Source organism: Galeopterus variegatus, unplaced genomic scaffold, assembly GCF_000696425.1.
Source record: "Galeopterus variegatus unplaced genomic scaffold, G_variegatus-3.0.2 Scaffold2544, whole genome shotgun sequence".
Taxonomy (NCBI): domain Eukaryota; kingdom Metazoa; phylum Chordata; class Mammalia; order Dermoptera; family Cynocephalidae; genus Galeopterus; species Galeopterus variegatus.
The window spans coordinates 159,109-176,398 of NW_007728655.1; the positions used below are offsets into that span (position 1 = coordinate 159,109).

Genomic DNA, 17,290 nt, shown 5'->3' on the forward strand with positions numbered 1-17,290 from the left:
AGGAAACTGAATATTCTCTGGAAATATTTAGGGCAAATTGTGGGGACTTAGTGGGTGGCTCTTCTCTACTCTAGGGATAATTATGTCGAAAATCTAGGGGGGAATCATTTAGACCTAGAACTCTGCCTCTCCTTTCGGAGAGTGTGAACATCCTGGCTGATTCTGGCCCTCTGTTCCCCTTATTCTGGATTCCAAAAAGGCCACTATTATTTGGTAAATATGGCCTTTTCAGTCCTTCACCAGAGAGTGTGAACATCCTGGCTGATTCTGGCCCTCTGTTCTCCTTATTCTGGATTCCAAAAAGGCCACTATTATTTGGTAAATATGGCCTTTTCAGTCCTTCAGGTTACAACACAATTCATTAGGTTATAGTTTGCTTTAGATATACCCTAGGCCAAAGAAAAAAGTCTCATTGCCTTGATTTCAGTTCCTCCTTTATCAAGTCTCCATGCGCATTTATGAGAGGCTGATATCTCTTAGATTGAGGCACTTCTGCAGGTAGAATTCTAACATATTTTCCTGATTATTTCTCCAAAACTTTATAGCACTTATATTAGTCCTCAAACTGGAACCTAGATACTGGGACTGGAATAGATGAAGTGAAATCTGGGTTTTGATTCTGACTTTGACACTAACTGGCTGTGTGAACTTGGGCATTACCTAGAGGTTCAGGTTCCCTCATTTGTAAAAAGAAGCAGGGAGAAAAACAGCTGAAAACTCTTTTCCAGGTTTACTTTTCAGTGATTACACATCATGATCTCTGACAAAAGTCAATATATTGTTAATGTGCATGTAGGGTAGAAAGTTGTACTGAATATTTCATAAGTGAAAAAAAGTCACTTTTCTTTGTGCTGACTTTGAAATGTGGATTTGGCACAAAACTAAAAATCTTCTTTATCAGTTGAAGTATTTAAGTTGTATTTAATCTTAGTACCAGTCTTGAGAATTTGGTAAGAACCACAGTATATTCTTCCAGGGCAGCCAACAGCGCCATTACATGAATAAGAGAGATCACCCTGCTTGAGTTGGTCCACAGATCTTTTTCTTTTGCATTTCTTCTAGGAATGAATGCAACTGAGCAAGCAGATAGGTTCTAGGAGAAATCCACAAAAGTCACAGAGTCAGGCTGTGCCGTTTCTTAACTTGTCAGCTGTATCGTCTACTTCTATAAAAGAACACCTACCTTGCGGGGTGACTGTAAGAATGAGGACAGAGGTACGTTAACACCATGAATCGCATAATAGGCACACAGGAAAAAAAAAAAAAAAAGCGAATTGTGCTCTTATTGCCCGTTTTCTGTATTCCGTAAAAACATCTTTAATTTGAGTGCATGTTGTGAGTGTGGGTAAAATAAGGGCAAAATCGATCCTGGCAAGTCTTAACATGTTCTTCACCTCAATTTTCTCACTGCAATTGAGAGAATGTCTGGTGCAGTGGCTGCAAGTTCCAGCTGTGGAGTTATAAAATAGTTAGGTTCCAGTCCTGGCTCTGCCACTTATTAGCTGTTTGATCTTCTTTAGTTTCTCGTCTTCTCTGGGTCTGCTAAAGCCAGGATCATACAGATGGACAGGATTTCCTAACTGGGACTAGACTTTCTCAATTTCCTAAGTCACAGGGGTAAGGTGAGACTGAAACGGAACTTGAAGGCCACCAGAATACACCGCGTTAACAGCGGCTCAGATCTTCAGAAAGTTCCGGAAGAGGGAGGAGGCCGGCGGAGAGGAATGAGCTGGGCGGGAGCGAGGTCGGGCCAATAAGGTGACAGGCGGGACTGGACTTCCCGCCTCTGGAGGACGTGCGCGCTCACCACGCACGCACGCACGCACAGCCCGCACGCTGCGGAAGCGCGCGCGCAGGCCCAGCCCTCGTCGCCGCCGCCATTTTAGCTCCTGGTTCCGGCCGCACGGTGTGAGCTGTTGTAGCGGGAGGGGTGGGGGTCCCCCAGAGTTAAGTGGCTGTCCTCGACTGCGCTCATACAGCTGCTAGTTTCTTTTCTTTTTTCCTTCATAACCGCCCGCTCAAAAAGTGCGAAGATGTCCAAGCGGCACCGGTTGGACCTGGGGGAGGATTACCCCTCCGGCAAGAAGCGTGCGGGGACCGATGGGTAAGCCAGGCCGGGGGCGCGAGGCAGCGGCTCGGGCTTTGTTGGGGGTCCGGGCGGGCAGCGGCCCTCGGAGCGCGAGCTTTTGTTTTTCTCTGGGCACAGTTCACCAGCGGCGGGTCGGGGAAGACGGGCGGTCTTTCGGCGCGGCAAGGGCGCGGGGGGATGGGGGCAGGGAGATGCGAGTGGCGGGGCCGCCGCCCTGCCCCGTCGGGAGGGTGGAGAGGCCTGCGGTGACCACGAGGGCGCCTTCTCCCCTGTGCCTAGCCGAGAGACAGTCACTTTCGAGGGGGTCGGGCGGGAGTGGACCGCGGACCTCGTGGCCTCAGCCATCCCCATTTCTTGGGGGGGAGGGTGCGGCGGGATATCTGCTTCCAAGGCCACCAGGTAGTTCTCAAACGGAGGAGCCGGGTAGAGGGCCTTGGGGGCGGCTGGGTGCTCAGGAGGGGGAAAGGTGGAGGGCGGAAGAGGGGGGACGCGCGTGGATTCTTGTGCAGGCTGGGGTGGGGGAGGCGGGAGTTGAGGCGAGCAAACGAGGAGTGCTCGGGGGAAGGGAGAATAGAGGGCCTGCCGGGAGAAAGGAAAACGTGGAGTATACTTGACGGGCTGGAAGGCTGCTAGTTTGGAGTTTGGCGGGAGAGCGCGCGCCCCGGTCCATTCAAACACTTCGAAGTAGACACTGGGCAAACTTCCGCTTTGCCTACGCTCCAGCCATCTCCTTTTATTTCCTACTTTGGTCAAAATAGTTACTGAGCATCTCTGGGTTAGGAATTAGAAGATATTCTTTTTTTCTATTAGTTCTCAATTTCTGTCTTTCCCGCGCCTTCCTTTGTAAGTAGTTTTTGTAATACGGAGACTCTTCTCAAAAAGTGTTTTTAATATTTATGGCAGAAATATGTGACGCTTTAGAGTTGAAATACTTACACAGACTCAAGGTGTTCCAGATTCCTTTCCCCTAGCCTTTCTTTCCTTAAAGATAACGAGGAATTTAGCAATTCATTTAAGCAACTGATTAATTGCATCGAAATAATTTCTTGTATGTATTTGCATTACTGAAGTACCGGCTAATTCAGGCAAGAAACTCCGAAGTCCGAGTGTCCAAATACTTTCATAATCTTATTTTACTCAGTTCATGTGGCACAGAATTACTGTGCAATTCATGTATATAGGTTTTGTGAGTTTTTGTTTCCCTAAAGTCGTTAATTTGGATTGATTTTGGAGTCTGTGGAGTATAAGCCAGGTTAGGATGTACTTTTCGATATCTTCTTGTATATTGAGTTATAGAATATGGAAAGCAGAAATTTTTCACATTATAATTCTGTGAATTTTTTGTTTACAATGTTATATAATGATACAGTGACAGTGTAAAGCAGCCTCTTAGGCTGTTCGCCCTCTCCCCCAACGCCCCCCCCCCCAAAAAAAAAAAATCCCAGCAAAACATTAGTGCATTTGAACTATACGTTAGGCCTTGGAGCTGGAAGCAACTTTAGAAAGTATAAACAGCTCTTCTCAAGGCATGAGAAATGGAGACCAGAGTTAAGGTGGCTTGTGCAAGTTTACACAGTTTACAGCAATATCTAGAACCTTTCTCTTCATTTTCACTCTTCAGCACATGGGCTAATACTGTAGTTAAGAGTTATTACAACCTATTTTAATGATATTTATAATGAGTTAGTAAAGTAGGGAACACTTTGTTCTTGTTTCCTGTGAAGCAAAAATAAATTGCTTGTCATCCGGCTAAGATGCAACTGTTTCTCACAACAGGTCAGATTGTAATGAAGTTTCCTGGGAGGGAATGAATTCACTCATTCAGATTTGTGCATATGTACACCAATTAAAATGCTTTCTTTGGGATTAGTGTTCCCACAATGTGTGTATATGGTTGCTTCCTTTTTTTTGCAAAACAGATACTCTTAGTAAAAATGTTGACTTTTTGGGTCTGTGATGATGACCTGTGTTAGTGACCCTTGGCTATTATTTGACAGTTGCCTGTAGTTTGTAAAGGAGAGTCAGTTCATTTTTGGAATAATGCCCAAGTTCTGAGAAATTCTGGAGGGAGTTTTTTATACTCATTTTTATTTCATTTGAGTGCCTTTCTCATAGAACTGGTATTCTTTAGCAGTGGACTTTAAATGTTTATTAGCTCTCAGGGGTTTTTTTTCGTTCTTGGTAATTTTAAGTCACTTTTGTTGATTGCCATATAATTCTGCAGTTTTTTGTTTGTTTGTTTATTTGTTTTTGTTTTTAATAGCCCTGGTAGTTAGCAGGTGGCTTTATTTGAGAGCATAGGCTTGTCAGTCTTGTGAACTCTGCTGTCAAATACGACTGTCCCATTTCCTCCGTACTGAGAAAGAGTAATTGAGTGTGAGATTTCACTTATATTCATGCTACCAAACTATATAAAGCTCTATATGCTATTCCTGGCCTATTTTAACTTTGGAGTTGTTGGAGAAGTTGTAGGTTTCTGTTACATATTCTGGCCTCGTTCCTTTTTTCATCAACTCCCCAAATCTTCAAAATAGAATTATTACCAAAAAGACAACTTACTGTTGAAGTATGGAAAAAACTTTTGCAAATAAGGACATTTTTTGTTTTGATGTGCGTTTCTGATACTCCTGATAAAGAGCTTTTCCTGTGAGTTGTGAAAGAGTGAAGCTAATATATTGATAATATGGTGACATATGTGGAGTACATACTGTGCACCTGACACTGTTCTAGATGCTTTATATGTATAAATACATTTTCAGTACAGTCCTATGTGGTTGGTGACATTAAGTAACTTGCCCTAGGGAACAAAAGAAATGTCTATACACAAAGGTATTAAAAAAGGGCAATAAATTCCCAGAAATCTTCATCTCCATCTTTGGAGAACATTTTTTAATATCTCTGCGTATTTATTCACAAATATAAACTAAAATATTTATTTATTTATTGCAGCTGGACAGTACGGGTATCTGAACCCTTGACCTTGGTGTTATAACACTGTGCTCTCACCAAGTGAGCTGTGTGCTTTGATTTTTTTTTTTCACTCAGAAGTGTCATTAGGTATAGATAAACATCCTTTTCATTGGTTGTGTAGTACTCTAGTTGTAAAGGTATATTATAACTTATTTAACGAGTATCACATTCATTGATGTTTAGGTAGTTTCCCAGTCATTATTTAATAAATGAAAAGTATGGTGAACATCTTTAAACATACATATTTATATTCTTAGAAGTTTCTAGAACTAAAGTTGCCAGATAAACAGCAATGTTTATTTGAAATATAGAACCATGTGCTCAACAACTTTCATATTGTCCCTTTCCCTGCAAGTATTGTGGCTAAGTGATTATTAAGAACTGTTTTGATATCAGGTTTTTTTCTTTAAGCATTATACCTCAATTAGTAAATCTTTTTTTTTGTTTGTTTTTTGTTTCCTTGTCTTTTTTCGTGACCGGTAACGGGATCGCAGCCCTCGGTGTCGCGCCCACACCGCGCTCAACCAGTGAGCAGATCGGTCTCTACATGGGATCCGAACCCTCGGTGGGAGCGCCGCCGTGCTCCCAAGCGCCACACTCTACCGAGTGTGCCACCGGGCCGGCCCTCAATTAGTAAATCTTGAAGAACAAAACTTCTTTATAAGAAAAGTGCCTTTTTCAAAAAGAAGACATGCATATGCACAGTAGTTTATCCGTATTTATGAAGCAGAGGGATTGAGTCCCCACTTAACTGATCTTTAATTTTTCCCCTTCCTCCCCAATTGAAGATGGGTAGTTTGACCATAGGCAACATTTGTAGGTGATTGAATTTGTCTTCTGTATCCTCCCTGTTGCTTTCTTATTTTAATCTGAGGCTTTTTTATTAATCCATTTCACTTTACAGATTAGTACACTGAGGTTTATTCCTTGCCCATGGTTGTGATCCCAGTGCTCCTCGTTTTACTTTTATACCACAGCCATCCCCATTTCTTGGTCAGCAGCTAATCTTCGTGTCTTCAGAATGTATTCTGTGCTTTTTGATGCTGTAGTGGGGTTTTTGTTTGTTTGTTTGTTTGTTTGTGATAATGAAGCTTCTGGTGAAGTGGGTCCCTGAAAAAATCTCTGTTAGTATAGGTATTACTTTAATAAAGCAGGGCAATATATATAATACATAGTTTACTTTGTTCATCCCTCTTCACAATTTTGTAACTTTTGGAAGGTTAGATTTATATCTTAAGTGCTTGGTACTGTGCGAAAAATACAGGAGAAATTTTTTGGTCTCCTCCTTTCTCCCCAGGGTGGAGTGAGTACTAGAAACATGAATCCTTTTTATTTTTACTTAGACCAAATGTTTTTTTAAGGGTTCTTTTCTAGCTCTGTGTTCCATAATCTTTAGGATGTCTAGTCTTGAACTATTTGTGACTGCAGTGCTTCTCACTTTGCTGGGCATGTTTCTGTGTGCCCTATTATAAACTATTCTTTCTTTGCCTTTTGGGGGTAGTATGAATGCTTATTTAATTAATGACCACTTTAGACCAGAGGCAGAATGAGAGAAGCAAATAAAGAAGATGTTTGATGGAATAGAATTACATATTTTGTGAAGGACAAGGTCAGATATAATTGGTCAGCTTACCATTTCTGTAATTGTGGAAACATACTAACTCAATGCTGGGTTTAGCTTTTTAGCTGTATTCCGCCAAAGGGAGTACTATTGCCTGGCTGGTGTACCCTTATAGAGAATGAATGCTCTTTTCTGCTCTGCTACTGGTCCTTGGGGCACAGGAAATTGGTACTTTTTTGGTTATTGGGTTTATGTCATAGCTCCAGTTGTCCTCACTATTTCAAGTCTGGGTCCAAACACCTTACAGCATGTTTGCTGTAGGACTTGGTCTGAAGTAAACTGGATTAGTAGAATGAGTAAGCATAGATTATTTAGTTTTGTTCCTACCACCAGTCCCTCAGAGGCCACCTTCAGGTGAGGTATGTCTGAGCTATGTGTAGCATGAAATTACTCTTGTACTGTGTTAGGGATCCTCTCTAGTAACTAGAAGTAGACACCAGAATTGGCTACTTAAAATTGACCCAAGTTTAATGTGGTGGCTATCTGCATAATTTTAACATTTAAAACAATAGTATTCAGTGAAGCTTGTTTTTAACTTGGCTGTATTTCATTTTATGGTGGACCAAGATAACATAGATTTACGGAGTACTTCCAATTATTGCTGCTAAGGCTAAATTGCCAAGAGTAAACAATGAAGACAAAGGGATAAAAGTGTCTTAATTTTAGTTTTTCTTATTATAAAGCAGTATACATTTATTGAACAAAATTGAGAAAAGTGTTGAAAATTATAACTAAGAGAACAAACTTACCTGCAGTTCTGTAATTTGTTTGCATTACTTAGTTGAGACACTGATATTTGAAATATTGTACTATGCTGTTTTCACTTAGCATTACAACATAAAACATTTTACCATTGCAAAGGAATATTAAAGTAATTTATTAGAAATGAATTACGAAAGTATTGCACAAAACTTCCACTTTTTAACTAATATGAGGTGGAGTTGTCTTTGTGTCTAGTGGCAGTGTTCTTGCTAAATTGTGAATATATTTTCAGTGCAGAAAATACCTCTTTATATAACTTGATGGAGAATCTGGGACAGATTGATGCCATCTTCTGATTGCCCGATTTGGCCCTGTCTTTTCCCCACCCTACCCTGTCTCTGACTCCTATTATCTAGGTAGAAGGGGCTTTACTTGCAGGAGACTGAGTTTTTGTGTTACCTTACCTCATTTTAAATTTGGCCCTGTCTTTTCCCCACCCTACCCTGTCTCTGACTCCTATTGTCTAGGTAGAAGGGGCTTTACTTGCAGGAGACTGAGTTTTTGTGTTACCTTACCTCATTTTAGAGGTTGTGGAAAGAGAATTTGAGGTATTATCAAGGAAGGGAAAGATGTAGAGAATAGAGAATTCTTGATTATAAGTTCTTTCTCATTATTTTTGATAGCTACGTAATCCATTGAGTTTTATATCAGTTTATTCATTTGTTGAACATTTACACTATTTGTGATTATAATGCTGCCATGAACAATTTGCATACAATTCAGAATCTGAATTCTAAATTTTTGTTTTTAGGAAGGATCGAGATCGTGACCGGGATCGTGAAGATCGGTCTAAAGATCGAGACCGAGAACGTGATAGAGGAGATAGAGAGCGTGAGAGGGAGAAAGAAAAGGAGAAGGAATTGCGAGCTTCAACTAATGCTATGCTTATCAGTGCTGGATTACCACCTTTAAAAGCTTCCCATTCAGCTCACTCAACCCACTCGGCACATTCAGCACACTCAACACATTCTGCTCATTCAACACACACTGGACATGCAGGACACACATCACTTCCACAGTGCATTAATCCATTCACCAACTTACCCCACACTCCTCGATACTATGACATTTTAAAGAAACGGCTTCAGCTTCCTGTTTGGGAATACAAGGATAGGTTTACAGATATTCTGGTTAGACATCAGTCCTTTGTATTGGTTGGTGAGACTGGGTCTGGTAAAACAACACAGGTGAGTTATTGTATACCATGGTGCATATTTTATTAATGTTTAAGTTTACCAAATGATGCTTATTTGATGCTGGTGGTTATTCCTGTTGTCTGTCTTGTAGAACACTTTGAAGAATAGCTGCTTTGATGTTTAGCACTTTTTAGTGACTCAGAGTGGGAATCCTGTAGAGAGTACCTATCTTCCCTGAGTCCATAGGGGAGAAGAGCGGTGCTGTTTTTTCTAACTTTGTTACCTTAAGTACAGTAGAGCAGTGCTCTCCCACCCACTTTGACTCTTACACAGTGCAGATTTGGGACCCCAGAGTTTGTTTTCCAGTGCTTAGGTGGAAAAATCTCAAACATTGGAGGTTTTTTTTTATTGCTGTTTGTTTTTTTATAATTTTTTTGAACCATGTGAATATTATTTACTCTTTCAAAAAATGGAAGTGCTAATAAGCATAGTAAAGTCTCTTCCTGTGACCTCCATCCATCTGGTTAATAGTCGCCGCCTCGCAATAAACACTGGTACTACTATTTCATTAATAATATATCCAGGATATTTTTCAAACATGGATGAGCCATTATTTACTAGGCCCCTATTGGTAGACATCTAGTGTGTCTCTAATGGTTGTTTTTCATGGGCAAGTATATCTGTAGGATAATTTCCTAGAAGTGGAAATTGCTGGGTCAGAAGATCATCTTCTGTGGGGATTGTATCAGTTTACCCTTCCATGAGCCTCTATAAGAGCACATGTAGGAAACTTAGAATGTCTGCTACTGAACTTAAATTTTTTCAAACCTTATAGATGAAAAATGGTATTTTGGCATAATTTTTAATTTGTATTTTCTTGCTGAGTGAAGCTAATCTTTTTTTTTTTTTTTTTTTTTTCTTTTGTCTTTTTCCGTGTCCGGCAACGGATCGCAACCCTCAGTGTTGCCCCCGGACCGGACCGGGGACCGGCAACGGTATCGCAAGCCTTGGCGTTGCCCCCGCGCCCCGCTCAGCGGGGGGGCGGGACCGGTCTGTATGTGGGATCCGAACCCTCGGGCGGGAGCGCCACCGGGCCGGCCCCTGAAGCTAATCTTTTTTTTTTTTTTTTTTTTTTTTTGGTCTTTTGTCTTTTTCCGTGTCCGGCAACGGATCGCAACCCTCAGTGTTGCCCCCGGACCGGACCGGGGACCGGCAACGGTATCGCAAGCCTTGGCGTTGCCCCCGCGCCCCGCTCAGCGGGGGGGCGGGACCGGTCTGTATGTGGGATCCGAACCCTCGGGCGGGAGCGCCACCGGGCCGGCCCCTGAAGCTAATCTTTTTATATGCTTGAGACTGAACCATCAGTTAAAATTTTCTTTTGATCACAAAGGTTGCAGTTCTCAGCCATTGTAGAAAATTTGGAAATTCGGGCCGGCCCGGTGGCGCACTGCTACAGTGCGCCGCTTGGGAGCGCGGCGGCGCTCCCGCCGAGGGTTCGGATCCCACATACAGACCGGTTCCCGCTCACTGGCTGAGCGAGGTGCGGGCACAGCACTGAGGGTTGCGATCAGTTGCAGGACACGAAAAAAGACAAAAAGGAAAAAAAAAAGAAAAGAAAAAAAAATTTGGAAATTCAAGAAAGTGTTGAAATGATTTTAATAGTTACCCACCTTATGATGCAGAGATCATTATTAATATTTTGTTTCTTACTGGCCTGTTTTCCATATTTATGCACCTGTGAAACATATTTATAATTGAGCATGCTGCATATACGATTTATCATTTTTTTAAGTTGCATGTGCCACAGATCAGTTTGAGTATTTCATGGACACATTTTGAAGGCTACCATAGCAACCAAAATAGGAAGCTTTTATTAAAGACTAAACCTTAGTGAGTATGATATTTCTTTTTAAATGAAGGAAAACTCAGAGTTAATGTTAGGCATTGAAATTGTTGGTGTCTTTTTTCAATCACCTTATTGAAATTTAAAGAATTAAAATACACTAAAGACTACAGCTTATTAATGTAGTATTTCAATGATTCTTAATGTTTTACCAGTTTGCATAGTATAACAGCAGCCATTTAATTACCACTTGGATAAAGCCAGGCACTGTGTACTGTACATGTATTATCTCATTTAAGTTGTTGTCTGCGACCTTTCAAGGAAGGTATTGATCACTTTACAGATAAGCAAAATGATGTTTAGATTTAGGAGAAACTTAGGTTTAGAGGGTTACCCTGGATTAAATAGTTTATGGATTTAGGTGGCTTATAGCCAAAGTTATATTTATTTCATATTGCTATTCTGTTGTCTGATAAGGTCTGCCTTATTTCAGAAATGAGTTTATTAGCAGTTAGTGTAGAAGAAGGTGAAGTTGACTCACTAGAGGTTTGTGATTATTTGGATTAATATTTGAGTTTTTGGATACTTAAGATACTTAAATACTTAGGGCATTTGGAGGATTTGAAGGGACACTAAACAATTTAAAAGGCAAATTTCGTCCAGATGCTTTTTGACACACACTTATTAAATTTCAGCTTAACCCATTAAGAATAGTCAGCCATTTGTGTGGTTATCTTTTTGTGCCTGTTGGAAAATTAGGTCCTTCAAACAAAATCTAAAGTAATGACTTTAATTTTATTTGTGGCAGGGGGAGTGGCTGGCTGGGATTTTAACTTTTGATCTATAGTAAAGACATTTCATATTGCTACTTAGTGTGCACATACTATACCCATATATAAGAAGATGAAGCTAATTCAACCAAATGGACAACTTGAGTAAAGCACATGTTTAGACAAGGAAAAGCATTGTGTGCCTTGATTAGAGTGTAGCATGTTTATGAAAGGGGAGGTGGGGCAGGTGAGACTAGAACTCTCAGTTGGGCCTTAATATATCTTGCTGTAACTTGAAAGCCACCAGAGCTTTTTAATTGGAGGGGAGTGACAAGGATTTTTACAAAAATGTCCTATCTAGTGAGGATGTTGATTACAGGGCATATAGGAGGCCATAACAAAAGTGTTGACTCTCTAAAACTCAGTGAAATGGAGAATAAAGGATGGATTGGAGTCAGGGTGTTAACTATTATTGAGTAGGGAACATGAGAGGAATTATAAGTATTTGGAGGAAGGTCAGAAATGGTTTTGCTTTTGAACTGGTTGAATTTGAGATGCCAATGAAATACTCATTCTTCAGGTGGAAATGACCAGTAGGCTGGGGATGGGAGCTAGAGTTAGGATTGACATTGACATTGATGTATTGTAGGTAGTATTAGAAATTAGGGTAATACATAAGACCACTCAGGATAATGTATAAAACAAGATTAGAGTACTGAGGATTGGTTTTTAGGAAGATGGCCTCAAGTGGAGGAAGGGAAGAAGCTGAAAAGAAGGAACAGCTTTAGAAGAAATGATCGTTAGCTTAAGTAAGCCAGTAGCCTACATATTTCAGGACCTGGCTTGCTTTCCTAATGCTGTTTTCCTTATAAATGTGAATAGATGCACTGACAAAGAGTTCTCTAAATGTTGTCTAGGAACCCTTGAAAGTCTCTGAACCTCTTTCAGGAGCCCTAGGATTTTCTTTGTATACTTAAAATATTGCAACACATTGAATGTAGAAGCAGTTAAGAGAACCCAGCTGGCTTCTTTTAAGCCAGACATTAGAGATTTGTAAAAATGTAAAACAATGCCCTCTTTTAGGTAATTTTTTTATTTTAAAATGCAGCTATTTTTCATAGAAAATGTTATTGTTGGAATTAATATTTTAGCAATTTTAGTTTTAATTTTCTAATGCAGCAAATCTATTAGTAGTTTGGCATCCTGAGTTATTTTGGATTATAAACAAGTCCTGAGATCAGAATTTTGAAAACTACTAACCAAAATGGTTTGTCTTGTTTTTAAAGTGGTGGTAAGCTATCCATTTCACTGGAGTGAATTAAATAATCTGTGAACATTTTTGCTTTGAGAATTCGGAATTGATTTGCCAGTGAATGCCATAATTTCATTTTGCTTGGTCTTCTAAGCTACACTTTGCCTTTGTAAGACGGTTGCCAAAATGAGAACATACATAAAGCCATGCTGGAAAAACTCTTAAAGCTGGGTCTGTGGATTTATAGAACCAGGGAAACAGTGCTATTTTTGTTTAGCATTCTTGTTCATTTAAAACCCTTTTAAGATGTGTATTGTTATGTTCTTAGAGAAGCAGCATATTCACCTCCCCCCTTCAGATGTTTTTCAGTGACAAGTTATCCCAAAATTGCAGAAGTAACCTAACGTAAATGTAATAATAATATAGCAACCAATATTCTTCATTCATTGTACTAATACTATACAAAAAACCCCATGTTTCTTGTTACATTAGAGTCTAATAGGCTTTTGGAGACTTTGATGGAGACCTATTATGTCCTTCCAGCAGTGGATTCCTGTTTAATGTAATGAGCACTTACATTTTCCCCATGGTTCTTTTCCAGTTAAGTGCCTGGAGAAGAATGAGGAACTTATACCTTTTATTGATAATGGAACAGAGAAGAAATGTACTGTCATCATGGCAACCAACTTAACTTGTACTTGGGTTCCCCACCACCCTCGCCCGCTGCCCTTCTTCAAGGCAGTATGCTGCTCTAGGTCCTATTGGATTGGCAGTTCTTAAAATTGGCTTTTAGGATAGTACCTAAAATGTTGCTAATTGTGTATACTGCTGCTGAGGGGGGGGTTAGGAGTTCCAGTGAGTTAGGTGCTATGAGTTAGATTCTGTGGGCTTACAAACCAGATTTGAATTGAATTATATGATTTCTACTTTTACCTGCATTTTAAAACTTGTGTAGGAATTTAGTTAGGAGTTCCAGTGAGTTAGGTGCTATGAGTTAGATTCTGTGGGCTTACAAACCAAATTTGAATTGAATTATATGATTTCTACTTTTACCTGCATTTTAAAACTTGTGTAGGAATTTACGTTTTAAATGGAAAATGTTAGTTTCTAAAAATATTCTAAGAAAGTGTAACAGTTGTTATAAAGTAGAATTTGTTGCAAGTTGAGGTTTTTTTTTCATTGCATAGAGAAATAATAAATGCAGGACAGTTCACACTGTTGAGCTTATTCAGCAAAGTCTTGGTGGACCTAGCCCACTCAGGAGTACAATTATGTCATATGAATTTTATACATGATCCTTCCTTGGCTTAGAGAGCGTGTGTTATTATAAATTTGACTCGTAAATAATACTCTGTTATTTGCCTAATTGAATTTTGTTTTAAATTATTGGAATGAGATAAAGTGCTTTATGTTAAATATACTTGATATGCAGGCAGAGCAGAATTAATTTAAATGTGAAATTATTTGATAGATTCCACAGTGGTGTGTGGAGTACATGCGGTCATTACCGGGACCCAAGAGAGGAGTTGCCTGTACCCAGCCCAGGAGAGTGGCTGCGATGAGTGTGGCTCAGAGAGTTGCTGATGAAATGGATGTGATGTTGGGCCAGGAAGTTGGTTATTCCATTCGATTTGAAGACTGCAGTAGTGCAAAAACTATTCTTAAGTAAGTACTATGTCTTTAACAATAGATTGTTTCTCTGCTTACAGTTTTCTACTGCTAGATAGGGGACTTTGCTAGTGGAGGCTTGAGTTGTCCAAATTTAGAATAGAATAGTCCAAAGTAGACCTTCTTAGATGTACTAGATGACTTTTTAATACTGATTCTTTTTCTTGGTAGTAACATATATATAGTAATTGAGTAGAAATTAAAGTCCAAAGGTCAGATTTTAGTTACTTGGTGCTATATCTTAGATGAAATGTTACTGGTATTGTAAAATGAGGTTTCAGTAGATGCACTCTGATAATATTTAAATGTGATAGAAAAGTGATCTTAGTAAAAGATGCTTTTAGAATGATGTGTGGCATGTGATATGATTTATTTGAGGGAGAGGGGACTTCTAATGTTAATTATGCAGCTATTAACATGCATACGTTATGTGCTAAAAAAAAAAGGAATCTTTTGTTCTGTAGTATACTCTAGGAGCCTCCTAAGGGTTCTCATTCTTTATACCTGTGGTGTAAGTGATTGACTGTAATATTGAGCTTCTTTCCAATGTTTTAACTTTCCTAATTTTTTATCTTTACCTTACGCTTGCGTTTTGCATAAGTAGTGATATATGTTGCCTAACGATCATTCTTTTGAAAACCTTATTTCTCTTGTTGCTTCTGCTTATTCTGTATTTATGTGACATTTAAGTCATTTTTTAAAATGATCTCTTTGTCACTATGCAGTCTTCTCTCTGAGGTTGTTTTTATTTTTTATTTATTTATTTATTTTTGACCAGCAAGGGGATTGCAACCCTCAGCATGGTGTGGTCCGCACCGCGCTCAGCCGTTGAGCTCACCGGCCACCCCTATATAGGATCCGAACCCGCAGTCTCAGCCCTCCTAGCGCCACACTCTCGCGAGTGAGCCGCGGGGCTGGCCCACCTGAGGTTGTTTTTAAAAGACACATTGAAACATTATATGGGAAGTGACATGAGTCTTTAATAGCAGAGATATATACACGGTGTTATGGGATAAATGAGACAAGAATCTCATTTTTTTAAACTGTATTTTATAGAAATTTTCAAATGTATGCAGATGTAGAATAGTATAAATGAACACTGTATTCAACCCTGTCAATCTTTTTTCATTGATATCCCAAAATTTTCCCAGTCCCATATTATTTTGAAGAGAATCCTAGACATACAATTTCATCTGTGTGCATCTCTTAGTGGTATAATTTCTTAAAATATAACTCAGAATTTTAAAAAATGTTCTTTAATCAAAATATTCAGTCACTCTTCATGTTTTATGCCAATTTTTTTCTAGTTCTTTGATTTATATCTCATTTTATTAGGTCTTATTAATTCAGAATCGTGTTTAACAACAGTTGAACTTTAAATTACTTAAACCATCTTGCCTTTATGACTTTATGAGGCATATTTTTAACCTAAGCCTTAATCTTTATTGGATAAATCCTTTTAGTTTAGTGATATCGCATTACTGATCACTTAATTATAATGTAATTGACAAATAATTACATAAACAATCATGGTTTAATATCTTATACTATAAAGTACAGATAATGTCAAGGACTTGAGGATAATAAAGGGCAGATTTTACTCTTTAAGGGATGTCATTCTGACATTTGTTTCACTATGCATTAAATTTTTCTTGGTAAGCCGCAGTTAAGTAGAGAGAACAGAATTTGGAAATTGAGATGTGAGAAAGTTATACATAGTGTTGGGGCTGTGTGTGTGTGGTAGGAAGTGGAGAAAGGGTAGGCTTTCAAAAGGTGTGCTTGTGAAAGATTTTGGTTCAGTTCATAGGGAGTGACAAGTAACGTATAAATAGACTTGATAGCTCGAAGTAAAAGTGTTTTTGGCATTGTGATGTTTCTTAGGGAACAGTTCCCAGAGGTTATAACTAAACTTTCTTTTAAACTTTTTCTGGACAAAGTAAGCTTATTGGGATTCCATCTAGAGTCTGCTGAAGAGTTAGGAGCTAACCTGGTGTTGTCTTTAAGTAACATTGGTAAAAAAAAAAAAAAAAGGAATAAAAAAATTTTGAGTGTAACTCCTTCCTATTTAATAGGAAGAGGGTTAGTGGTAGTTTTAATGGAAGTGCTTCGTTAGGTACAGTGTTTTATGAATCCCTAGGTATGTTTTGTGTAGTCATTTATCAAGTCATATTGAGAACCTAGATGTTAAAAACAGCTAAAGCCTTAACTTACTGAAAATCAGTTACATAGTTAATTGGGTAAGAAGAGTGAATATATCAGATAGCTCTCAGTACCCTCCATTAGCTGTTCTCACAGATGCATATAAAATGTTTATGTATCCATTGTGTAGCCAGGGGAACTTATAATTTTTTTCACTACAGAAGAATGGTAGAGTACTGAGTTCGGAAAATTCTGCTTGAGGAACTTGGAATTTAGCCATAGTTTGTTTGAGAGCACTGTACCTAAATTAGTGTATCTTTAAATCATCCCTGTACAGATGAAAGATTCAAAGATAGTTTCTGCAGTATTTGAGACACATGCATAAATTCTAGGTTCTAGGTCTGATATTGTGCTATTTTCAGAGGTTTGGATTTAGTATAAGTTAGTGTACACTGTCAGTCTGGCCTTATGTAGTCCCAGTGGACAAGTTAGTTTACAAAGGCCCTACTGCCGAATAGTATTTGTATTTTGTTGCATGTTTGCCTGTCCCCATCCTTTTTTTCTGAAGCATTCCCTTTGCAACATATTTATTTTCCTATTTTGCTATCTTGGAATGGAAATTATGAAAAAAAAAAAAATCAATGTAGTAACTAAAGAAGAGCAGACCAGTTATTGAAAGATATGTTGCAGTATTTGACTAGTCAGTGAAAAATATCTCAGTTCATTTTGATGTAAGGTAGAAGCTGATGGCTCCTAGTGTTGCACCTTTGCAGTGTTCTGTTTTGTTTTGGCAGCTGGCCATTAATTGGAACTGAACCCTCGATGCAGTAGATTTTAAGAAGCACTTTGTCTGTTGTTAGAGTTGTAACAAATTTTAAGAAATTTATTCTTTAGTTTTTTTGAGGGAGCTGATAATTTCTTACGGGAGAAAGCAGTTTGATAATTTTTATTTTTTTTCCCGAGCTATAAAATTACTGAGATATTTTGATATTGAGGGAATCCAATTTACATGAGTAATGCTTAGTCATTCAACAGCTAAT

General features: G+C 38.9%; 1 protein-coding gene across 1 annotated transcript in view; it reads left to right on the forward strand.

The window, feature by feature from the left end:
* The first annotated feature begins 1,840 nt into the window (after nucleotides 1–1,840).
* The window catches only part of DHX15 (DEAH (Asp-Glu-Ala-His) box helicase 15), a 53,460-nt gene continuing 38,010 nt past the window's right edge, over nucleotides 1,841–17,290 (forward strand). Inside the window, exons 1-3 of the mRNA XM_008582203.1 lie at nucleotides 1,841–2,104; nucleotides 8,194–8,629; nucleotides 13,915–14,108. Of these exons, the coding sequence (XP_008580425.1) occupies nucleotides 2,034–2,104; nucleotides 8,194–8,629; nucleotides 13,915–14,108 (701 nt within the window). The 5' untranslated portion in view covers nucleotides 1,841–2,033. The remainder of the gene's footprint in view (nucleotides 2,105–8,193; nucleotides 8,630–13,914; nucleotides 14,109–17,290) is intronic.